The sequence below is a fragment of the Hyperolius riggenbachi genome, chromosome 8 (assembly GCF_040937935.1).
Source record: "Hyperolius riggenbachi isolate aHypRig1 chromosome 8, aHypRig1.pri, whole genome shotgun sequence".
Classification (NCBI taxonomy): domain Eukaryota; kingdom Metazoa; phylum Chordata; class Amphibia; order Anura; family Hyperoliidae; genus Hyperolius; species Hyperolius riggenbachi.
The window spans coordinates 72326543-72352431 of record NC_090653.1 but is presented as its reverse complement, the minus strand read 5'-3'; the positions used below and the strand labels follow the sequence as shown (position 1 = coordinate 72352431).

The 25889-nt window shown below is 45.6% G+C and overlaps 1 protein-coding gene across 1 annotated transcript in view; it reads right to left on the bottom strand.

Annotated features, from left to right (window-relative positions):
• The window catches only part of LOC137528910 (cytochrome P450 2G1-like), a 79210-nt gene that overhangs the window by 23765 nt on the left and 29556 nt on the right, over positions 1-25889 (bottom strand). Inside the window, exons 5-6 of the mRNA XM_068250674.1 lie at positions 13977-14153; positions 9404-9545 (exon numbers count right to left, since the gene is read on the bottom strand). Of these exons, the coding sequence (XP_068106775.1) occupies positions 9404-9545; positions 13977-14153 (319 nt within the window). The remainder of the gene's footprint in view (positions 1-9403; positions 9546-13976; positions 14154-25889) is intronic.

The following is a 25889-nucleotide window of genomic DNA, read 5'->3' as shown; positions in this document are numbered from 1 at the left end:
GGTCAGCAGTTCCCTGGGCATGCCGAAACGCTTTAGTTGGCGCAGGAAGAACAACCTCTGCTGAGATTTCTTCTGAATTTTGGTGGTGTTCTGCCCCCACTTCAAGTTGTTAGTGAGAGTCGTGCCGAGGAACCGCACGGATGTCACCCTAGAGACTTCGGTACCCCCAATGAGTACAGGTGGGAGGGGGGGAGGGTTCCTCCTGAAGTCTACCACAAGTTCAACAGTCTTTGCGGCATTGAGAACCAGGTTATTGTCTCTACACCAGTTACAGATTCTCTCGACTTCGCTGCGGTACTCCTGCTCTCCGTTGCTTCCAATAAGGCCAATGATAGTGGTGTCATCTGCAAACTTAATGACCTTCACAGAGTCCGCGGATGATATGCAGTTGTTGGTGTAGAGGGAGAACAGTAGTGGTGACAGTACGCAGCCTTGAGGAGCCCCTGTATTTGTGGTTCTAACGCTGGAGTAGTAGTTGCCGAGCTTCACCTGTTGTGTTCTGTTAGTCAGGAAGTCCTTGATCCATGCTCGAAGGGTGGGATCTACTCCGAGCTGCGTCAGATTGGTGAGCAGGATGTCTGGGCAGATAGTGTTGAACGCTGAGCTAAAATCCAGAAACAGGATCCTAGCGTAGGAGGAAGGGTTGTCTAGATGCTCAGTGATGTATGCCAGGCTGGCATACATCACTGCTGCTGCTGCTGTATTTCTTCCTGCCGTCTGTGTCTCCACTGCCAGGGAACACATTACAAGGTGCTGCTGCCCATGCGCCACCAGCTATTATGCTCAAAAATAGCTGCCTGCCCTGCATTATTTATTTTGAAAAAAAAAATTAAATTATTTTAGAGGTGTCCGGGTTGAAAACTGTGCTGTCCCAATTGTGTATTGGACACAATGTGGGCTTCACGACCGCTGTCTGGAATCTCATGGAGTTTATTTACGGCCCTGGAACCACCACTAGGAACCAGGGCCTATTATGTCTCGCTGCCTGCCCTCCTGCCTTCTGCCAGTCTGCCACACACTCAACCTCCTGACGCTGCCTGCTGTTGTATTTCCTCCTGCTGTCTGTGTCTCCACTGCCAGGGAACACATTACAAGGTGCTGCTGCCCATGTGCCACCAGCTATTATGCTCAAAAATAGCTGCCTGCCTGCATTATTTATTTTGAAAAAAAAAAATTACATTATTTTAGAGGTGTCCGGGTTGAAAACTGTGCTGTCCCAATTGTGCATTGGACACAATGTGGGCTTCACGACCGCTGTCTGGAACCTCATGCTGTTTATTTACGGCCCTGGAACCACCGCTAGGACCCAGGGCCTTTTATGCCTCGCTGCCTGCCCTCCTGCCTGCTGCCAGTCTGCCACACACTCATCCTCCTCACGCTGCCTGCTGTTGTATTTCCTCCTGCTGTCTGTGTCTCCACTGCCACAGAACACATTACAAGGTGCTGCTGCCCATGCGCCACCAGCTATTAAGCTCAAAAATAGCTGCCTGCATTATTTTGAAAAAAAAAATTAAATTATTTTAGAGGTGTCCTGGTTGAAAACTGTGCTGTCCCAATTGTGCATTGGACACAATGTGGGCTTCCCGACCGCTGTCTGGAACCTCATGCTGTTTATTTACGGCCCTGGTACCACCGCTCGGAACCAGGGCCTATTATGTCAGTCACATCACACTGCCTAACACACACTAATCCTCCCCCTGTAGCTGCATTGAGCTTCTGCTGTCTGTGTGCTGCTACCACTGCCAGGGAGAACAGAAGAACTATTTTTTCTGCTGCCACCCACTCTCCTACCAGCTATTAAATTTACCACACTACAACTTGCAACTACTTCCTCCTCCTGCTGATGTCTGTGTTTTACCACCGCCAGGGTACACAGAAAAAGGCGCTGTGGCTTGAAATGTGCCACTACCTACCTATTATGCCATGAACACAAATATAACCATGGTGTTGTTATTAAAATAAAATATTTCCACAAATGAAGTAAAAAAAAAAATTACAAAAGAAAGGAAAACCAAGACACATAATATAATGATTGAGAAGAAGAGGAAGAAGAAGAAGATATAGAAGAAGAAGATATAGAAGATATAGAAGAAGAAGATATAGAAGAAGAAGATATAGAAGAAGAAGATATAGAAGACAGGGATGGTCGTAGTCAGCCAACTTCGCTACGCTGGAAATACGCGTAGTTTTACGCAATTATCTTTGCCAAACTACGGCTTCGAAAACAAATATTCGCTTCATATGTATTTCGTAGAATACGCGTTAAAATACGCAATTACGCGTAGTGCGAAGCGTAGTGTATGCGGATACTTATGCCCGTAGTAGTAGTGTAGAAAAGCACAACCCCATAAAGTTATCCAAGCGGATGTGCCCAGGCAAACTCAGTCACCACCTGAGTATAGCAGTCAAACAGAAGGAACAGCCGACACCATCCAATATGCTCTTTTACTTTATTGACAGACCGTCATATTATACAAAGTGCGACGTTTCGGAGCGATGTAGTGCCCCTTTCTCAAGCCTTGACAGTCTCAAATTGCATTACTTTACATGTTACTTATATAGTACATCATTTTTTCAAACTAACCAATCAGAAGTCTCATGAATCTAAGAGACCAATCCAAGTGGTCCAAATATGAAGATGACTTTTCCAAATTTTGTCAAATGGTACAAGCTCAGATTGAAACAGTGAAAAGGCAAAAGTTCCAGAGAGACGAGGCAGACTATACCACCGGTTACGTCTATGTGTGGCAGCAACCATATAAACGTCTACCTCGACCACGGCAACCACGTGCCCCCAAGGGTACACCTAAACCAGTCCCCCCACCAGTGGACCCTAAATTCGGAGGCTCTTCGGATTTTCTTCCGGCAAGTACCCCCGAAGATTCGACAAACAATCAGTCCAGCCAAGAAGAACAAGGAGGGGGGCCGACGCAGGCACCATAAGGGACAGGCTACGTCAGCGGCCCAGGCAGAAGCCAAACCAGTCCACAACCTAGTTGTCAACATTTCGTCTTATTCATTGTCAGAACCCCAATATTTACTATTGAATAAAGGACTCTCTTTCGCTCCCACCCACTGGCCGGACCCTCTGGGCCTGGACATTGAGCTTCAACGTTTTTTTAGACGCCTCAAGCTCAAACACTACTTTTCACAGCCTAGGTTCATTGCTACAGCTGCTGGCCCTAGAGATGAGGATCCGAGTATGCTCAGACTGGGGGATACTTCGCTGAGACTCCCTAGTAGCTTTAATCCTCCATCATGTCAAATTATCGATATTTTTGCCAACAAAGTACAGTCTGAGATAGATGAACTTTTGCGATCTAACTACATGGGCCTCAAAATCCATCATAATCTTACACTTGAAGAACGATCAGCTCTCAAGGAATTATCTACTAATGAATTCATAACCATCAAACCTGCTGACAAGGGGGGCGCAGTGGTAATAATGTATACTTCGGATTATGTAGATGAGGCAATTAGACAACTCAGTGATGAGTCCACCTATACTTTGCTGTCCTGTGACCCCCTTGTTGACATTCAACGGAAGATCGATGTTTTATTGGATCATGCTGTCAATACATCCTTAATTGATGATAGGCTGGCCAAATTCCTTAAAATGCAACATCCTAGGACTCCGTGTTTGTATCTATGTCCTAAAATTCATAAAAGATTACAACACCCTCCAGGCCGACCGATTGTGGCCGGCATAGACTCTATCTTATCCCGTATTGCCAAATATCTAGATTTTATCCTGAGGCCTTTTGTGATTGCACAGAAATCATATGTTAGAGATACATCTATGTTCTTGGAGTTTATCTCAGGTTTGGATGACATACCGGAGGATAGTTTGTTGGTCACACTGGATGTTGAGAGCCTCTACACCTCCATCCCTCATGATGGGGGTGTAGAGGCTGTCCAGCATATGCTATTTACTGCATCTGATTTTGATGATCACCAGGTTGACTTCATTGTGGAGTTGTTGAGAATTGTATTGACATGTAATTATTTTGTCTTTAATGATCAATTTTACTTACAGGTACGGGGTACTGCGATGGGGTCCAACGTGGCCCCCTCCTACGCAAACATATTCATGAATAGTTATGAGGAGACATTTGTCTATAATAATGATTTGTTTAAAAAATACGCCAAATGTTGGCTTAGATATATTGATGATGTGTTTTGCTTGTGGGCGGGGCCACGTTGGACCCTAGATCAATTTGTGGGGGAACTTCATGGTCAATGTGAGCACATTCGGCTCACTTCTCATTGTGATTTTCACCAGGTCAGTTTTCTTGATACCATGGTCATGTTGGCAGGTGGTATATTAAGTACTGACCTGTACGTGAAACGCACTGACAAGAATGCCCTCCTGTCTTACCACAGTTTCCATCCTATTAATACATTAAGGTCAATTCCCAAGTCTCAGTTCCAGAGGGTGGGACGTATAGTGGGTGAGAGCGAGAGACGACAAGCTAGATTTGCTGAAATGACTCAAAAATTTTTGGAGAGAAATTATCCGGCTGACTTGATTGCGGAGGCACGCAGTGCGGCAGAATGTACAGCTCAGAGTCGGAGGAATAGGAGTAGCAATCGCATTCCTTTTGTTACACAATATAACGTGTACAGTAAAAATATAGCTACTATTATTAAAAAGCATTGGCATGTTCTTGCTCAGTCCTTTCCTCAGATTCCTGAATTCTTTCTTCCCCCATTGTTTTCTTACAAACGGGCCCCTACACTTAGGGACAAACTTACACATCCTGAAATGAGGACTCTTGTTAGGCCTCCTGAAAGGTTAAGAAAGGGTATGTACACCTGCCTAAACTGCGTGCACTGCAGTTCAGTCATCAGGAGTGATAGTTTCACTCATCCCAGAACTGGTAAAAGATTTTATATTAGAGGGGTCCACAACTGTGACTCTCGATATGTTATATATATTTTGAAATGTCCCTGTGGTCTACTACAGGATCTTTTCAAAAAATTAGCATATTGTGATAAAGTTCGTTATTTTCTGTAATGTACTGATAAACATTAGACTTTCATATATTTTAGGTTCATTACACACAACTGAAGTAGTTCAAAGCCTTTTATTGTTTTAATATTGATGATTTGGGCATACAGCTCATGAAAACCCAAAATTCCTATCTCAAAAAATTAGCATATCATGAAAAGGTTCTCTAAACGAGCTATTAACCTAATCATCTGAATCAATGAATTAACTCTAAACACCTGCAAAAAGATCCTGAGGCTTTTAAAAACTCCCAGCCTGGTTCATTACTCAAAACCGCAATCATGGGTAAGACTGCCGACCTGACTGCTGTCCAGAAGGCCATCATTGACACCCTCAAGCAAGAGGGTAAGACACAGAAAGAAATTTCTGAACGAATAGGCTGTTCCCAGAGTGCTGTATCAAGGCACCTCAGTGGGAAGTCTGTGGGAATGAAAAGGTGTGGCAGAAAACGCTGCACAAGAGGAGAGGAGAGAAGAGGTGACCGGACTCTGAGGAAGATTGTGGAGATGGACCGATTCCAGACCTTGGGGGACCTGTGGAAGCAGTGGACTGAGTCTGGAGTAGAAACATCCAGAGACACAGTGTACAGGCATGTACAGGAAATGGGCTACAGGGGCCACATTCCCCAGATAAAGCCACTTTTGAACCAGAAACAGCTGCAGAAGCGCCTGACCTGTACTTTGACACTGGATTTCAGGCATTTTGGCATTTCCCTCTCCCCAGTCTTCCTCCAGACTCTGGCACCTTGATTTCCGAATGACGTGCAAATGTTGCTTTCATCTGAAAACAGTATTTTGGACCACTGAGCATCAGTCCAGTGCTGCTTCTCTGTAGCCCAGGTTGGACGCTTCTGCCGCTGTTTCTGGTTCAAAAGTGGCTTGACCTGGGAAATGTGGCACCTGTAGCCCATTTCCTGCACACACCTGTACACGGTGGCTCTGGGTGTTTCTACTCCACACTCAGTCCACTGCTTCCACAGGTCCCCCAAGGTCTGGAATCTGTCCTTCTCCACAATCTTCCTCAGGATCCGTTCACCTCTTCTCGTTGTGCAGCATTTTCTGCCACACTTTTTCCTTCCCACAGACTTCCCACTGAGGTGCCTTGATACAGCACTCTGGGAACAGCCTATTCGTTCAGAAATTTCTTTCTGTGTCTTACCCTCTTGCTTGAGGGTGTCAATGATGGCCTCTGGACAGCAGTCAGGTCGGCAGTCTTACCCATGATTGCGGTTTTGAGTAATGAACCAGGCTGGGAGTTTTAAAAGCCTCGGGAATCTTTTGTAGGTGTTTAGAGTGAATTCGTTGATTCAGATGATTAGGTTAATAGCTCGTTTAGAGAACCTTTTCATGATATGCTAATTTTTTGAGATAGGAATTTTAGGTTTTCATGAGCTGTATGCCAAAATCATCAATACTAAAACAATAAAAGGCTTTGAACTACTTCAGTTGTGTGTAATGAATCTAAAATATATAAGAAGTCTAATGTTTATCAGTACATTACAGAAAATAATGAACTTTATCACAATATGCTAATTTTTTGAGAAGATCCTGTATATGTAGGAGAAACCACTCAAAAATTTAAAGTCAGAATTTCATCACACAAACATGCTATCCGTGAACGCCTCATTGAGCAGCCTGTGGCCTGTCATTTTGCAAATAATAATCATAATGTTAGCCAACTACGCTGTCAAATTCTGGATACGTACCCTTGATACTATTGAACCCCGTGGCCTTAATAGAGAATATGATCTCACACCATTTTTATAGATTCCCATAGAGAGGTTAATCCATATATCTGGTTCTCTAGTGAGGTTCTCGTAGCTTGGCGATATGTATTATCATGGTACATTTGGGGTATCTGACATTGATCTATTTATGTTAGACTTGTTTATACTAGATCTGTTTATATTAGATGTGGACTACTTGGTCGTCTCTCAGTATGTCACATTGTGCCATCATGCCCATACACCATTAGCCTCTGCGTGTCCATCTCCATGGTAACGCAGCTACGGCTGTGTTTATTCCATACAGGGAGACGAAAGGCCAGCCGATTTGTGGGCTATACCCACGTGACCGGCTGGCTTCAGGCAGTGACGTTGTCCTGCCGCTTGGGAGGCGTACGTATTTCCGCGTACGCCTCCACTCCGTCTCCCTGGCAATGCTCTGACGTTGCATCTCCGCCCCCGCTCACATAGTTCCCCATCTGGTCCGTGACTTCGATGGGTGTGGTTATCGGCTGTGACATTGGGAGAGGCTTTTCCATCATGGCATATGGAGACTTGATGGCATAATGGTGGTGAGTGTAGCGATGTCCATTGGTTAGTTATATTTAGATGAGGTTTCCCATCAGGTCCGCTGGTGCTGTAGCGGACAGGGATTGGTCTCTTAGATTCATGAGACTTCTGATTGGTTAGTTTGAAAAAATGATGTACTATATAAGTAACATGTAAAGTAATGCAATTTGAGACTGTCAAGGCTTGAGAAAGGGGCACTACATCGCTCCGAAACGTCGCACTTTGTATAATATGACGGTCTGTCAATAAAGTAAAAGAGCATATTGGATGGTGCCGATACTTATGCCCGTATGCAGAAAATTGTACGCATTAATTTCTTTATAAATGCATCTACTGGGAATTCTTCTATGCGTACATTCCCCTTTCCAATGCGTAAATTTGTACGCATACAATCGCATGCGGAAAATTAGACGCGAGTAACGCATTCGTAGTTCACTACGCAATACACATGTTAACTACGCATAGTGGGCATAAGCTACGCGTAGCGGTACTTCGCTACGCGTAAATTCGTAAGCGTAGTTTTGAAACTTCGCCTATGAACTACGATGCGTAGATGCGAACTACGATGCGTAAATTCGCACTGGCGTAGTTTCTGCTCATCCCTGATAGAAGATATAGAAGAAGAAGATATAGAAGAAGAAGATATAGAAGAAGAAGATATAGAAGAAGAAGAAGAAGAAGAAGAAGAAGAAGAAGGATATAGAAGAAGAAGAAGAAATAGAAGAAGAAGAAGAAATAGAAGAAGAAGATATAGAAGATATAGAAGAAGAAGATATAGAAGAAGAAGATATAGAAGATATAGAAGAAGAAGATATAGAAGATATAGAAGAAGAAGATATAGAAGAAGAAGAAGATGAAGACGACGTAAATGAAGACTTCCAACAACCATTTTGGACACACCTTCTCATGCAAACACTTTTCATGAAGTTAATTTACTATTTTTGATACCTTTTTATAACTACTACATCACCACATAATCACTTGATGTTTTTCTTCATAGAAAAGGTGGTTTCATGCATCATTGACCTCCAATACAAGTTTTAAAAGCTATTTAAGGCCAGCTCGAATATTTTACTCGAATACAGACTCGGATAGTGACGTCGGATATCCGAGGCCGAATCGGATATTCGATTAAGTCGAATATCGAACTTCGAGTGAATTCGGATAGTTTACTAGCCGAATTCGACCAAACTCGAATAGGATAATGAGGTATCCGATCAACACTGGTTGGTACATGTGCATATGTTAAAATTAAAGCAGTATGAGACACACTAGGAGGTCCCTGCCCTTGCGAGCTTACAATCTAGAGGATAGTGGGGAGGAAGCAACAGGGAAGGAAACACAGGGATTAGTAGGTAAGGCAGTGTGCCTTCAGTACTGCCTATAGCAAATTATAGGCTTGTCTGAACAGGTGTGTTTTCAGAGTACGTTTGAAGGTTTTCAGACTCGGGGCATGACGAACCGGCTGTGGAAGAGAGTTCCAAAGGAAAAGGACAGCCTGTGACTCTGTGAGAAGTCCTGGATGCGAGAGTGAGAAGAGGTGACTAGGCTAGAAGACAAAAGGGTCTCCAGAGAGGAACGGAGGATCCGGGCAGGGAGGTATCTGGAGGTTAAAGAGGAAATGTATGGAGGTGATAGCTTGTGTATGCAAGAATTATTATTATTGATTTCTGTTGCCCCATCATATTCCATGGCATTGTACAATAGTGCCTAGCAGAAAGGTTGTTCACAACAAAAATGTGACCATGTCTAACAAATCCTGCAATGACTGTTGAACCGTCTTAGCATAGCTCCCATGTAATATATATATTTTTAGACTCAAAATGTGTTTAATTGACTGTAAACTTTATTTTCATCCTTTTAAATTGATATATTTCTTCTTTTTACATGTTAATATGAAGAAAAATGCATCAGAATAAAGAAGACCAAAGTGGTTTGAATTATAAAACAACATATTTTTCTTGTGAACTCTTTATGGTATGCGTGACTAGGGGTGTGTCAGGGGCATGATTATGGTTGTGGCAGGGCTGGCTTAAGAGTACCTCTTTTTTATCTCAAAAAGTTGGGAGGTATGTCTTAAGTTTGAATTTCATACTCACCAAGCACCTCCGGATATTTTAGAAGGATAAGAAATGCGTAGGTTAGCGTTGTGCTTGTAGTCTCTCCTCCTGCAAAAAATAACTGCACGGTGCTGGCCTCCAAGTTACTGAGGCTGTAGTCGCTTTGCGGGTTATTGCTATCCTGTAGTCAAAATAAACATTTAGTATTTTAGACTAACAGAAGCTATGGGGTAAATCCACAAAGAACAATAATTTAAAGGTGTTCAGACAGTGAAGGTTAGGATTACCATGGTTTACACAATTTACATGGTGAGTTACCCAGATTGCGTACCTCGCTTTATACGCACAACACTTATGTTGATTGAAGAACAACCAACAAGAGTAATGCATGTACTGTAATTAGCAAGTTACGCATTTTGCATAGCTCGGGATGTAAATTGTGTAAATCCTGGCAATATTAACGCGCGCTGTCTACGTATAAGATTACCATTTTTTTTGTGAAATTATAAAACTATCTAATGTGAATGAGATAGAATCTTGGCTTTTCTGAGTCTGTGTTTGTTCATGTGTCTTGTGTATATTCGTGTATATTCAGGGGGAGGGGAGAGTAGATAAAGGAAAGCATAGGAAAGAGAACTATAAACAGCTCTTGACAAATGCTAATGAGCATCGGCTATGTAAACATATCATAGTTTGTTATTCTTCCTTGCCAAGTATTTGACAGTTAAGCTACATACACATGAGGCACGGATGTCTGCAGTTGCATGGAGACAAGCAACAGTTGAAAGACTCCAGCAACGACAGTTGTATACAAGCAACGATTGTATACACGCGGCAACAACCGGTCTGCAACATAGCGGAAACTGTTGCTCAGCAACTTCTGTCGCAGGTTCAATGAACTGTCGGACTCCTCACAAGAGTTGCTAGAGACTAGCATACACACGACTGCACCGACTTGAGACTAGGGACGGTTGCTGCAACAGCTGTTGCTGGGGATTGAACAAGTCAATCGCCTGGAGACAGCTCTGATTAGCAACAGTTTCTTGCGCGCGCCTCATACACATGGAGGACCTGTTGCCGCAACATGCGTGCGCCATGCGTTTCCAGCAACAGTTGTAGCCCGTGTGTATGGGCCTTTATGTAGCATGTAGCATCACTATATTCTAGTTAGCACTACAATATAGCACATTATATAAAGTTGATATCTTTGCTCAGGCTCAGGCTGTTAACATCCTCTTTTGGAGGGACAGTCCCTATTTGGAAACCAAATCGCCCTGTCCCTCTTTCTTCCCCAATTGTCCCTCTTTCACAAATGATATACAGATCTATGTGAATATTTGTATTTTTCTACTTGAAATTGTGTTTAATTGACTCTAAACTTTACTCCTATCATTTAAATTAATGCATTTCTTATTTCCAAACTATTGACCCTTTTTATCTCGTTCCTGCTCTCAGAAGCCATTTTCTGCTAAGAAAGTGTTTATATTTGGAATTTCTTATCAGTGAGGGTCACACTGTAGTCACTTCCTGTCTGAGGCCTGGTGCACACCAAAACCCGCTAGCAGATCTGCAAAATGCTAGCAGATTTTGAAACGCTTTTTCTTATTTTTCTGTAGCGTTTCACCTAGCATTTTGCGGTTTTGTGAAGCGTTTTTGGTGTAGTAGATTTCAGATATTGTTACAGTAACGCTGTTACTGAACAGCTTCTGTAACAAAAACGCCTGCAAAACCGCTCTGAACTGCCGTTTTTCAGAGCAGTTTGCGTTTTTCCTATACTTTACATTGAGGCAGAAACGCATCCGCAATCCAAAAAATGCCTCACCCCGGGAGTATGCGTTTCTGAAAAACGCCTCCCGCTCTGGTGTGAACCACCCCATTGAGATACATTGACCAAGCGTATCCGCTTGGCTGCAGAAACTCTGAAAAAAACGCTCAGTGTGCACCAGCCCTCAGTGAGGATTGAGTCGGCCACTTACATACCTGATGTTTAACTCTTTCAGGCAGAGAAAGAAAAAAAGCAACAAAGTATAGTTATTTGTGTGCTAGGCACTGTACATACACATGTCTATCTCATCATGTCACATGTCACCTCAGGTATCCTTTAAGGAAACCTAATTATGATAGAAAGGACCAGTGTTGTATGAATTATAAAATAAGATGGAGTAGAAAGCAATGTTGCTATTTATGCAGATGATACAAAATTGTGCAGAATCATCAACTCTCAGGGCCCGTTCACACTTAAAACCGCAGAACGCCGGCGATTACCGCCGGCGTTCTGCGGGAGTGATTTTCCCACGATTAGCGCAGAAAAATCACTGGACACTGCGGCGGGTTTGAAGCGATCGCGATTAGCGTGCTATGCACGCTAATCACAATCGCAAATCGCGGAACGCTCGTCGCCGGCAAACCGCTGCATGCAGCGCGGTTGCGGTTATCGCTAACCGCAACCGCGGCAGTGAGAACACTGCCACTCGCTACATTGTGTAGCGGTTCTTGCAGAACCGCTAGCGGTTTGCCGTGAGCGGGAATCGTGCGATTCCCGCTCAGGTGTGAATGGGCCCTCAGGAAGATAGGGACATATTGCAACAGGATCTGGATAGGATGGCTATATGGGCACATATATGGCAGATGAAATTCAATGTTGAAAAATGTAAAGTCATTCATTTTGGTCCTACCAATGGTCTAACACCATACAAAATAAACAGGATACAGATGGGGACATTAAACTTGGAGAAGGACTTAGGAGTACTCATCGACAACAAGTTAAATAATCATATTAAATATGATGCATTAAAAGGGAAATAAATACTCGAAAATGATGCTAACATAATATTGCCCCTGTTTAACTCTCTAGTAAGCCCACATCTGGAATATGGAATTCAGTTCTGGGCACCACATTACAGGAAGGATATTGCAGTTTTAGAGCAGGTGCAGAGACGAGCAACAAAATTGATAAGAGGAATGGAAGGTCTCACTTACCAAGAAAGGTTAGATAAACTGGGTTTATTTAGTTTAGAGAAAAGACGCCTTAGAGGAGGATCTAATTAACATGTATAAATACATCAGAGGGCAATATAAAAGCTTGGAGGATGAGCTTTTTGTCCCTAGGCCTTCAAAAAGGACTAGAGGAGAGGACATGTTGTGCGCATGGGGTAAAAACGTTTCAGCCATGTATTTAGGAAAGGGTTCATTACAGTAAGAGTGATCAAGATGTGGAATGCATTGCCACAGGAAGTATTTATGGCAAATTCGGTATATTTTATCCCCCTATACATTCCTAGTGCTTTGGGTCACCCTGAGATGCTTGGTTACTCTGTTGTACTGGTCCAAGCCCTATCCTATACAGCCATATCAATCCCTACCATGTACTGATGAGGGCCAAAAGCCCGAAACAGGCTGTCTACATGTGGGGTTGGTGTGGCTGTGTAATATTTAAAGCTATAGGCTTGCTATACACCAGCGGTTCTGGATGCTTGCTTTGCTTACAAGGGCGAAAAGGGATTATTTGCATATTCAGTAGTGGTGCGTTGTGGGTATCCACAAATGTTCACTTATAGCTGAATTATTGCAAATTTCCTTCTGTTTTAAGAAGGCAAATTCCACCAAGCATTGCCTATTAGTAGGAGGGCTTTTCGGTCTCTTTTATCCCCCTATACACTCCTAGTGGCTTGGGTCACCCTGAGCTGCATGGTTACTCTGGCAAATTCTATACCTGCATTTAAAGGAGGTTTAGATGCTTTCCTTGCATTGAAAGACATTCATGGCTATAATTACTAGGTAATGCCCAATTATGTTGATCCAGGGATTTTATCTGATTGCCATCTGGAGTCGGGAAGGATTTTTTTTACCCTTTTGGGGCAAATTGGACCATGCCTTGTAAGGGTATTTTGGCTTCCTCTGGATCAACAGGGATATGTGAGGAGCAGGCTGGTGTTGTACTTTGTTCTCTGGTTGAACGTGATGGATGTATGCCTTTTTTCAACCCAAATAACTATGTAACTATGAAACTACATCTTTGCTTATGGATTCTTTGTGATATGCACAATGTGGCGGGGGGTGTCTTGAGGTGTGGTGGGGTATGTCTTAAGGTGTCCCTCTTTCTTATCTCAGAAAGTTGAGAGGTATGCATTGCATTCGTGCATGTTTTTACATGATGATGCAGATGGCAGAAGTCCTGTTTTTTCCTGTGTTCACTGCTCCCTCAACCAAGATGTTAGCACTATGCTACAACCTCCTCACCTCCTGCCTCTAACCAACAATCTGTTGGTTCAGTAATGTAGGGATCACCATAGCAGCAGCAGCCATAGCTTTCGCTATGGGGCTGATAGCCACAAGGAGCCCTGCCGGTCCTGGCTGCCTATTGGGCTGTGTGTTTTGTTTTTGTTTTTTGTTATATTTTTACCGGATGACCATGGACCCACTCATGGTCGCCAGCAATCCAGGTGGCATGAAGGTAGGGGGTGATAAAAAAGATTGTGCCCCAGTAGCAGGAGAGGGTATAGCCAAATGCTCTGTCCTCCAGGTCAAGTGGACCCTCTGCTGTTTTTATTACTATAATCTGTATACCTATAAACATTAAGAAGATTACTCACAATGGTACATTTTTATTTACCTTCTCCATTTTGATGAGGAAAGTGTCCACATAATCTCTGGGGTTATTTGGGTCCAGAGTCTCTCTGTTTATCTTCACCTTCTCCCTTACGTAATGTAAGAGCTCCTCTAGGTCGGAGAACATTTTGTGGTGTTGCCCTGGGAGGAAGCGCATAATTCCAGGAAACATTTCAAAGAGCTGAAGGAAATACTTGATAAAATTAATTGCAAAAAAGTTATAATCTAATCCTATTGTTATTTAAGAAAAAACAAACAAAAATGGCTAAAAGATGGCTATATGGGCACATACATGGCAGATGAAATTCAATGTTGACAAATGTAAAGTCATGCATTTTGGTCGTACCAATGGTCTAACACCATACAAAATAAATGGAATACAGTTGGGAACATCAAACTTGGAGAAGGACTTAGGAGTACTCATCGACAACAAGTTAAATAATCGTACTCAATGCCAAGCCGCTGCAGCTAAAGCTAACAACATTTTGGGATGCATTAAAAGGGAAATAAAAACTCGAGATGCTAGCATAATATTGCCCCTGTTTAATTCTCTAGTAAGCCCATATCTGGAATATGGAATTCAGTTCTGGGCACCACATTACAAAAAAGATATTGCAGTTTTAGAGCAGGTGCAGAGACGAGCAACAAAATTGATACGTGGGATGGAAGGTCTCGCTTACCAAGAAAGGTTAGATAAACTGGGTTTATTTAGTCTAGAGAAAAGACGCCTTAGAGGAGATCTAATTAACATGTATAAATACATCAGAGGGCAATATAATAGCTTGGCGGATGAGCTTTTTGTCCCCAGGCCTTCTCAAAGGACTAGAGGACATGATCTGCGCATGGAGGAAAAACGTTTTAGCCATTTATTTGGGAAAGGGTTCTTTATAGTAAGAGTGATTAAGATGTGGAATGCATTGCCACAGGAAGTAGTTATGGCAAACTCTATACCTGCATTTAAAGGGGGCTTAGATGCTTTCCTTGCTTTGAAAGACATCCATGGCTACAATTACTAGGTTATGCCTAATGATGTTGATCCAGGGATTTTACCAAACACACAATTGGAGAAACTCACTCCCAAACAGTTCTCTGCTGCTTTATAAAGCCTGCAGGCTGCTTATAAGCCAATGAGAAGTGCACACATAATACACCTAACTTGCAATGATAATCAAGCAGAAGCTGAGCAAGTCAGCCAACTAGTTGGAGAGGGCTTCAGTTGCATATAGACAATGGCTATATGACCAGCAGGGGGCACCAGCGTGCAGGATATTCCCTCTCATCTGCCCCCCTCCTAACTAAACTGCATGGGATACTACAAAAATTAAAAACAATGGTGCATGAGCCAGCCTGGGATTTTATCTGATTGCCATCTGGAGTCAGGAAGGAATTTTTCCCTTTTGGGGCTAATTGGACCATGCCTTGTAAGGGTTTTTCGCCTTCCTCTGGATCAACAGCGGTATGTGAGGGAGCAGGCTGGAGTTGTACTTTGTACTGGTTGAACTCGATGGACGTATGTCTTTTTTCAACCAAAATAACTATGTAACTATGTAAATGTAGTTTTAACCAGTGATGCCACCAGGTGCAAAGGATGAATGCTTAAACATTGTTGGATTGGTGTGTTTCTGTATGTTGAATTGGTGTGGTTCTGTATGTTGTAATGGCACATGTAGCATACCACTAAGGTGTGTAAATAAAAATGAGTAAGAGACATCATACTCACCTTCCAAATCACCCCCATTCATTAGCTTCCCTGGCAGGGGAGAAACTACAATTCATGGGGCCTGTGACGGACGGATTAATCAGTGGAAATGCACCATCTGCGCAATTACAGGCAAATTGCGCACAAAAATGAGTCCCCCTTTAATACATTAGCCTGGTTTCTAGAAACCAGTGTCCCTTTTTCAGATTTCAGCCCACAGCCTCTGCCCTGGGGGATGTGACTGTTTGTTTGTGCTTCCTGAAAGAAGCAATAAACCCTGAACCGGAACCATATCATTCTACTTCAAAGATAAGAGGATGCATGGACTAGAAAAAACAGAATACCCCCTCCCCCCGGTCGTAAATTCCTCCCGACTCGAGTTACAGAAATGACTTTCAATTTACATTGGGAAAAGACAATTATTAGATATACAATATACAATAACATTTCTATAGCGCTTTTCTCCCATAGGACTCAAAGCGCTTAGGCTCTCTCAGATTCAGTAATTAGTAGGATGAAGTATTCACACTAGAGTTGGGCCGAACCTCCGATTTTCGGTTCGCGAACCGGGTTCGCGAACTTTCGCGAAAGGTTCGGTTCGCGTTAAAGTTCGCGAACCGCAATAGACTTCAATGGGGATGCGAACTTTGAAAAAAAATAATAATTATGCTGGCCACAAAAGTGATGGAAAAGATGTTTCAAGGGGTCTAACACCTGGAGGGGGGGATGGCGGAGTGGGATACATGCCAAAAGTCCCCGGGAAAAATCTGGATTTGACGCAAAGCAGCGTTTTAAGGGCAGAAATCACATTGAATGCTAAATGACAGGCCTAAAGTGCTTTCAAACATCTTGCATGTGTATACATCAATCAGGTAGTGTAATTAAGGTACTGCTTCACACTGACACACCAAACTCATCGTGTAACGCACCGCAAACAGCTGTTTGTGTAGTGACGGCCGTGCTTTACTGGTGCGCACCATGGCGAGAGTGCAGGTTTTGGTGGCTTTACAGCCCATATGGTCACCTGGCTGATGTAGCTGAGTGACAGAACAGTGACTGTCCAGCTGATCAAATTTGGTCTGACCACAATGAGGCAACGACCTTATTATCGTGGGTGTGCCCCCCGAGACACTCATCTAGGCGCCGGTCATTGCTCCATTGTGATACGCAAGCCCCTTCACCACGGCAAGGTAATGATCACGAAGGGGAATGGGCGCATGTACATGCCTTTTCTTTTGTTGTTGCAGCTGCCCGCAGTGCAGCCAGAAAAATTAGGCAGTCATGTACACGCACCCGAAAAATTATTACAGCGGCCGCTGCTAGCAGCGGCCTAAAAAATTCAGCAATCCGCCTGGAGTCCCGGACCCTGTTGGTGGTGGCGGAGAAGGTAGTCAAGCGGCCTGCAGGCAGACATGCTGTGTGGAGGGACTGGGAGCGACTTAGTCTTCTTGGGGCAGGCCAGGCAGCCAGTCACACGGCGTGCAGGCAGAGATGCTGTATGTGCGGGGACTGACTTAGTCTTGGGGCGGGCAGCAGCCCTCCGGGATCCATGCCTCATTCATTTTGATAAAGGTGAGGTACTTAACACTTTTGTGACTTAGGCGACTTCTCTTCTCTGTGACAATGCCTCCAGCTGCGCTGAAGGTCCTTTCTGAGAGGACGCTTGCCGCAGGGCAGGAGAGAAGTTGGATGGCAAATTGGGACAGCTCTGGCCACAGGTCAAGCCTGCGCACCCAGTAGTTCAAGGGTTCCTCATCGCTGTTCACAGCAGTGTCTACATCCACACTTAAGGCCAGGTAGTCGGCTACCTGCCGTTCCAGGCGTTGGTGGAGGGTGGATCCGGAAGGGCTACGGCGAGGCGTTGGACTAAAGAACGTCCGCATGTCCGACATCACCATGAGATCGCTGGAGCGTCCTGTCTTTGACTGCGTGGACACGGGAGGAGGATTAGTGGCAGTGGTACCTTGCTGGCGTTGTGCCGTCACATCACCCTTAAAGGCATTGTAAAGCATAGTTGACAGCTGGTTCTGCATGTGCTGCATCCTTTCCACCTTCCGGTGAGTTGGTAACAGGTCCGCCACTTTGTGCCTGTACCGAGGGTCTAGTAGTGTGGCCACCCAGTACAGCTCATTCCCCTTGAGGTTTTTTATACGGGGGTCCCTCAACAGGCAGGACAGCATAAAAGACGACATCTGCACAAAGTCGGATCCAGTACCCTCCATCTCCTCTTGCTCTTCCTCAGTGACGTCAGGTAAGTCAACCTCCTCCCCCCAGCCGCGAACAATACCACGGGAAGGTTGAGCAGCACAAGCCCCTTGCGATGCCTGCTGAGGTTGTTCTCCTGCCGCTGTCCCCTCCTCCTCCTCCTCCTCCCCCAAAGAAACACCTTGCTCATCATCCTCTGAGTCTGATTCGTCTTCTGCACACGACTTCTCTTCTTCCTCCTCCTCCCCCCTCTGTGCTGCCGCAGGTGTTGAGGAAACAGCTGGGTCTGATGAAAATTGGTCCCATGCCTGTTCCTGCCGTAACGGTTCCTGGTCACGCTCATTCGCAGCTTCATCCGCCACTCTACGCACAGCACGCTCCAAGAAGTAAGCGTAGGGAATTAAGTCGCTGATGGTGCCCTCACTGCGGCTCACCAGGTTGGTCACCTCCTCAAACGGCCGCATGAGCCTGCATGCATTCTCCATCAGTGTCCAGTTGTCGGGCCAGAACATCCCCATCTTCCCAGACTGTTTCATTCTACTCCAGTTGTAGAGGTAGTGGGTCACGGCTTTCTTCTGTTCTAGCAGGCGGGAGAACATGAGCAGGGTCGAGTTCCAGCGAGTCGGGCTATCGCAAATGAGGCGTCTCACCGGCATGTTGTTTTTGCGCTGAATTTCCGCAAAGCGTGCCATGGCTGTGTAAGACCGCCTCAAATGCCCACAGAACTTCCTGGCCTGCTTCAGGACATTCGCTAAGCCAGGGTACTTTGCCACAAATCTTTGAACCACTAGATTCATGACATGTGCCATGCAGGGTATGTGTGTCAGCTTCCCCATATGCAAAGCGGCAAGCAGATTGCTGCCGTTGTCGCACACCACGTTGCCTATCTCCAGGTGGTGCGGGGTCAGCCACTCATCCACCTGTTTCTTAAGAGCAGCCAGGAGAGCTGCTCCAGTGTGACTCTCCGCTTTGAGACAAGCCATGTCTAAGATGGCGTGACACTGTCGTACCTGGCATGCAGCATAGGCCCTGCGGAGCTGGGGCTGTGTAGCTGGAGAGGAGAACTGCCACTCAGCCAAGGAGGAGGAGGACAGCGAAGAGCATGTAGCAGGATGAGAGGAGGTGGCAGGAGGCCTGCCTGCAAGCCGTGGAGGTGTCACAATTTGGTCCGCTGCGCCCTGCTTGCCATCGTTCACCACCAGGTTCACCCAATGGGCTGTGTAGGTAATGTAGCGGCCCTGCCCGTGCTTGGCAGACCAGGCATCCGTGGTCAGGTGTACCCTTGACCCAACGCTCTTCGCAAGAGATGACACCACTTGCCTCTCAACTTCACGGTGCAGTTGGGGTATGGCCTTTCTCGAAAAATAAGTGCGGCCTGGCATCTTCCACTGCGGTGTTCCGATGGCCACAAATTTACGGAAGGCCTCAGAGTCCACCAGCCGGTATGGTAACAGCTGCCGAGCTAACAGTTCCGCCACGCCAGCTGTCAGACGGCGGGCAAGGGGGTGACTGGCCGAAATTGGCTTCTTCCGCTCAAACATTTCCTTCACGGACACCTGACTGCTGCTGTGGGCAGAGGAGCAGGAAGCGCTCAAGGGCAGAGGCGGAGTGGAGGAGGGTGCCTGTGAAGGTGGAAGGGAGAAAGCGGCAGAAGCAGATAATGCCCCTGATGGAGGAGGAAGAGGAGAAGGAGGGTGGCTTTGCTTTTGTGTGCTGCTGCTGCTTTTGCTCAGGTGGCCATCCCATTGCTGTTTGTGCCTTTTCTCCAGGTGCCTTCGTAAGGCACTTGTCCCTACGTGAGTGTTGGCCTTTCCACGGCTCAATTTTTGTTGGCAGAGCGAGCAGATGGCTTTGGTCCGATCTGAGGCACACACATTAAAAAATTTCCACACCGCTGAGCCACCCTGGGATGTGGGCACTATGGGGACCTCAGCAGCTGATGCTGAAGGGCAAGTTGGCTGGCTGTACATAGGTGGCAATACATGGTGCCGGACACTGCCACCAGCTGTTTCTGACGAAGAGCTGCCCCAGCTTCTTTCAGCAACTTCTCTCCTCCTCCTACTCTCTGACTCCCCCTCTGAACTGTCCCCCTCTTCATCTCCTCTATTGGGTACATACAGTGGATCCCTATCATCGTCATCATCGTAATCATCCTGCCCAGCTTCGCTTGCCTCAGACAAATCCAAACATGCACCAACATCAGTAGGTCCTTCATCCTCCTTACACGTTACATCCATAATGTTGCCGCGTAACTCAGACATATGAGCTGGTGAAAATTCATCTGGCTGTAACAACAATGGCTGTGCATCAGTGATTTCACCACTAAATAATTCTTGCGAAGTGTCAAATGCAGCGGAAGTGGTGCTAGTAGTAGCACTGGTGGCTGAGCAAGATGAGGTGTTCTGTGTCGCTAAATACTCAACCACGTCCTGACAATCTTGGGAGGTGATGGGACGTGCCTTCTTCCGAGCACTGTACTGTGGGCCAGGTCCACACGAAATTACATTTACACGACCTCGCGCAGACCTGCCGGGTGGCCTTCCTCTGGCTCTGCCACTACCTCTTCCTCTACCTGTTTTGTCCATATCGGGTATGCACGGAGTGGTATATCACACTGCGTGCACTCACGTAGGTAGGTGGGTTCACTTAACTGCACAGGTATGCGCACTGATGCGGTGGGTTCACTGAACAGAACAGGTATATAGTGGCGGGTTCACAGAACAGGTATGCAGTGGCGGGTCCACTGAACAGAACAGGTATGCAGTGGCGGGTTCACTTAACTGCACAGGTATGCGCACTGATGCGGTGGGTTCACTGAACAGAACAGGTATGCAGTGGCGGGTTCACTTAACTGCACAGGTATGCGCACTGATGCGGTGGGTTCACTGAACAGAACAGGTATGCAGTGGCGGGTTCACTTAACTGCACAGGTATGCGCACTGATGCGGTGGGTCCACTGAACAGAACAGGTATGCAGTGGCGGGTTCACTAAACAGAACAGGTATACAGTGGCGGGTCCACTGAACAGAACAGGTATGCAGTGGCGGGTTCACTAAACAGAACAGGTATGCAGTGGCGGGTCCACTGAACAGAACAGGTATGCAGTGGCGGGTTCACTAAACAGAACAGGTATACAGTGGCGGTTCACTAAACAGAACAGGTATACAGTGGCGGTTCACTAAACAGAACAGGTATGCAGTGGCGGGTCCACTGAACAGAACAGGTATGCACACTGATGCGGTGGGTTCACTGAACAGAACAGGTATGCAGTGGCGGGTTCACTAAACAGAACAGGTATACAGTGGCGGTTCACTAAACAGAACAGGTATACAGTGGCGGTTCACTAAACAGAACAGGTATGCAGTGGCGGGTCCACTGAACAGAACAGGTATGCGCACTGATGCGGTGGGTTCACTGAACAGAACAGGTATGCAGTGGCGGGTTCACTAAACAGAACAGGTATACAGTGGCGGGTCCACTGAACAGAACAGGTATGCAGTGGTGGGTTCACAGCACAGGTATGCAGTGGTGGGTTCACAGCACAGGTATGCAGTGGTGGGTTCACAGCACAGGTATGCAGTGGTGGGTTCACAGCACAGGTATGCAGTGGTGGGTTCACAGCACAGGTATGCAGTGGTGGGTTCAATGAACAGGTATACAGTGGCGGGTCCACTGAACAGAACAGGTATGCAGTGGCGGGTTCACTAAACAGAACAGGTATGCAGTGGCGGGTCCACTGAACAGAACAGGTATGCAGTGGCGGGTTCACTAAACAGAACAGGTATACAGTGGCGGTTCACTAAACAGAACAGGTATACAGTGGCGGTTCATTAAACAGAACAGGTATGCAGTGGCGGGTCCACTGAACAGAACAGGTATGCGCACTGATGCGGTGGGTTCACTGAACAGAACAGGTATGCAGTGGCGGGTTCACTAAACAGAACAGGTATACAGTGGCGGTTCACTAAACAGAACAGGTATACAGTGGCGGTTCACTAAACAGAACAGGTATGCAGTGGCGGGTCCACTGAACAGAACAGGTATGCGCACTGATGCGGTGGGTTCACTGAACAGAACAGGTATGCAGTGGCGGGTTCACTAAACAGAACAGGTATACAGTGGCGGGTCCACTGAACAGAACAGGTATGCAGTGGTGGGTTCACAGCACAGGTATGCAGTGGTGGGTTCACAGCACAGGTATGCAGTGGTGGGTTCACAGCACAGGTATGCAGTGGTGGGTTCACAGCACAGGTATGCAGTGGTGGGTTCACAGCACAGGTATGCAGTGGTGGGTTCAATGAACAGGTATACAGTGGCGGGTCCACTGAACAGAACAGGTATGCAGTGGTGGGTTCACAGCACAGGTATGCAGTGGTGGGTTCACAGCACAGGTATGCAGTGGTGGGTTCACAGAACAGGTATGCAGCCAGACAGGAACAAGCTAAGCCTAACTAATCTTTCCCTGAGAGACAGTCTGCAGCAGCTCGCCCTACTCTGACTAATGCAGGCACACGAGTGGCCGTAATGGCCGCCGCTGCCTGCCTTATATAAGGGGGGGTGGGGCTCCAGGGGCTAGTGTAGCCTAATTGGCTACACTGGGCCTGCTGACTGTGATGTAGAGGGTCAAAGTTGACCCTCCATGTGCATTATGGGGCGAACCGAACTTCCGCAAAGGTTCGCCTGCGGGACGCGAACGCGAACCACTGAAGTTCGCATGGAACCGTTCGCAGGCGAACCGTTCGGCCCAACTCTAATTCACACAACAAAAGTTATATTTCTGCAAATGCCAGACTGAACAGGTGGGTTTTCAGTCTGGATTTAAACACGTCCAGGGATGGGGCTGTCCTGATCTGTTGAGGTAAGGAGTTCCAAAACGTAGGGGCAGCATGACAGAAGGCTCTGGGACCAAAAGTTTCCAAGTGGACTCTGGGTATGACTAGATTATTAGAACCTGTGGATCTGAGAATGCAGGGATTGCTACGCAGCTGTAACATATCTTTCATGTATCCAGGGCCTAGATTATTCAGGGATTTGAATGTCAGTAGGCCGATCTTGAATAGGACCCTCCATTCTATAGGTAGCCAGTGAAGGGAATGCAGGACTGGCGTTATGTGGCAGTGACGGGGTTGGTTGGTTAGCAGTCTGACAGCAGTATTCTGTATCAGCTGTAGGCGGTACAAGACCTTTTTTGGAAGGCCAGTGTAGAGAGCATTGCAGTAGTCCAGTCGGGATGTGATGACGGCGTGGACTAAGGTTGGCAGATCTTCTGGGGGTATGAGGTGCTTTATTTTTGCAATGTTCTTCAGGTGAAAATAGGATGATTTCACCACAGCAGAGATTTGAGTTCTGAAGTTTAAATCCCCATCAATTAGAACTCCCAGGCTACGCACATGATCAGAGCTGCGTAGATCCGTGCCTCCTATTCCCAGTGGTGAAGACTGCAAGTTAAGTTGTTTTGTTATCATGCTCTGCCCTCCAATCAGAAGGATTTCAGTTTTGTCTGCATTTAGTTTCAGCCAGTTGTCATTCATCCATTGCTGTAGTTCACGTAAGCAGGCGTTTATAGTTAGAGTTGGGTCTGTCACACCAGGCTTGAAGGAAAGATATAGTTGGGTGTCGTCTGCATAGCAGTGGTATGTCAGGCCATGTTTTTGGATTAGTTTTCCCAACGGTAGCATGTAAATCGTGAAAAGCAGGGGAGAGAGGATTGAGCCCTGGGGCACCCCATACTTAAGTGTTACAGGGGTGGACAGGAAGGGCCCCATAGACACTTTGTGGGTTCTGCCACTCAAGAAGGATTGGAACCACTGAAAAACTATGCCATCAATGCCGCAGTATTCCTGTAGCCTGTTTATCAAGATGTCATGGTCAACTGTGTCAAAGGCTGCAGAAAGGTCTAGCAGTATGAGGATCGAGCACTCTCCTCTGTCTCTTGCCATGAGCAGGTGGTTGCATATTTGGATGAGGGCAGTTTCAGTGCTGTGGTGTTTCCTGAAGCCAGACTGGAATGGGTCATGAATCAAGATATGATTTGAGTGTTGCTGAACCACCCAGCGCGTGTCTACTACCTTCCTTCCCCAAGTTCCAGTGTGCTCAGAAATGGAATATCTCAATGTATCTGTTTTTGGATTCCAATTAAAACAGAGAATGCCAGGAATACGCCTGGCACAACTGACTCCGAGATGTGACCATTTCAGATATTTCATATTCCTTTCTGCCTGTCATGACAAAGGGGTGGAGAAAGGGTCATGTGGCAGACACAGCCCATCTCCCCTTACAATCTCCACACTCCAGCGGAGAAAAGGTTAAATCCTGCTAGACACAGGCTGGCAGAGAGTCCTTCTTTTGCCATCCATATAACATCTAGGAGTGGCTGTTATTCGTGGACTTCTATCCACAGAAATTTTCACAACTGGACTATTATAGCTTTTGTCTGGACTTATTATCGCCAAGGGCATGGCAATCTGACACAAACTGCTCCAGACATTATATTCAATATTTTAACCTTTAATCATTATTTTTACTGTATCGATTTGTTTCAATTGCTATATTTAGTTTATGCATTTTTTTTAAATAAACAATTAAAAATCGTTTGTCTAAGTGCTTGTTCTGAAATCTCAGCAAAGCTTCACCTTTCCTGAGAAAACAATACCATCAATACCATAACCGTTTTGATATTACTAGTGTTATTTTTGCAATCTCTAAAACGGTTGTCGAATTAACCCTTTTTCCTACAGGATTTAGCTAGAGTTAGACTTGGCATATTCACGACTTGGTCTCTATATGAGACGACAGATTGTATCAATTGTACATACAATCAAAAACCTTCATGGCCTTGGGGCCCCATTTCACAAGGGTCATAAAACATGTGTGGTCATCGTGATCTTCACACAAATAACAAAGATAGCCACAAAAACACCTGATCTGAAGGAGGGACCCTTGTATTGGAGGAAGGGAGGGTTAGTAGTTGGGGCTACCCACAGCTCTGGGCCTCCCTCCCTCTAGTTACACCCCTGTTCCCTAGTTCCATCAGTGATCCTCCCTACTGCCTGGACTAAACATAATGTTACATGATGCAGAACAAAGGACTTTTCATCGATTGTGTCACTTGTTTCAGACAGCCTTGTGGTGGGAAATATTCCTGCTGTGCTGCCTTCTGCCTGGCCGCACATGAGAGATGCCAAATTGGGATTACTTAGGATCAGGGAACTGCTGCTGCTAAGTCATTATTTAGAGCAAAGGCCTTGAATATTTAGCCCTAGCAACAACACTGCTCACAGCAAACAAAAACCAAACATCCTCAGGTAATATATAGATATCTTCTAATATATCCATCAAGAAAAAAAAACAGGCCAATATAATTCCTAGAAACTAGAAATTACTGGGACCCGCTGCAAAACTTTGGATGGGGCCCCCTCCCGCCAGCATCCCCCACACACACACCTGATGTCGTGGAAACGATCACTCAGCACTCAAAAAATTGCTGGTCGCCAGGAAAATCACAACATGGGTACATAGCTTTACTTCATCTAACCTCAACCAATTTGACCCACGTAACCCTTCTAACAGGAGCAGTGGAAATGTGACAACTGTGTGGCATGTGTATGAAGATATTTACTGTATTTTTGCATTTTGTGAGCTTTTTGCCTCAGGGCCGGTTCACACATGTTTACAAAATGTATGCTCAGGGACGTTTTTTTTAACCTCCGCTCAGCACAGAAGCTCATCCTAATTTTAAAAATAAGATCCACTTCCACTTGTTAAAAATCTCACACAAAAGCATAAACCTCAGAAACACTGCACCACACCGGATGATATTATAATTAGCAAAAATCTTTATTTTCCATCTCAGTTTACTACTAAAAACTTTGAAAACACAAGAATTCATATAGCTGTGGAGGGGCTAACAATAATAAATAACTCCCATAAATAGGTTGTCATTTTATCTTCACAAATAATATTTCATATCACCTGGAGGACACATAAATATAAAGTGCTACTGAAAATATACGG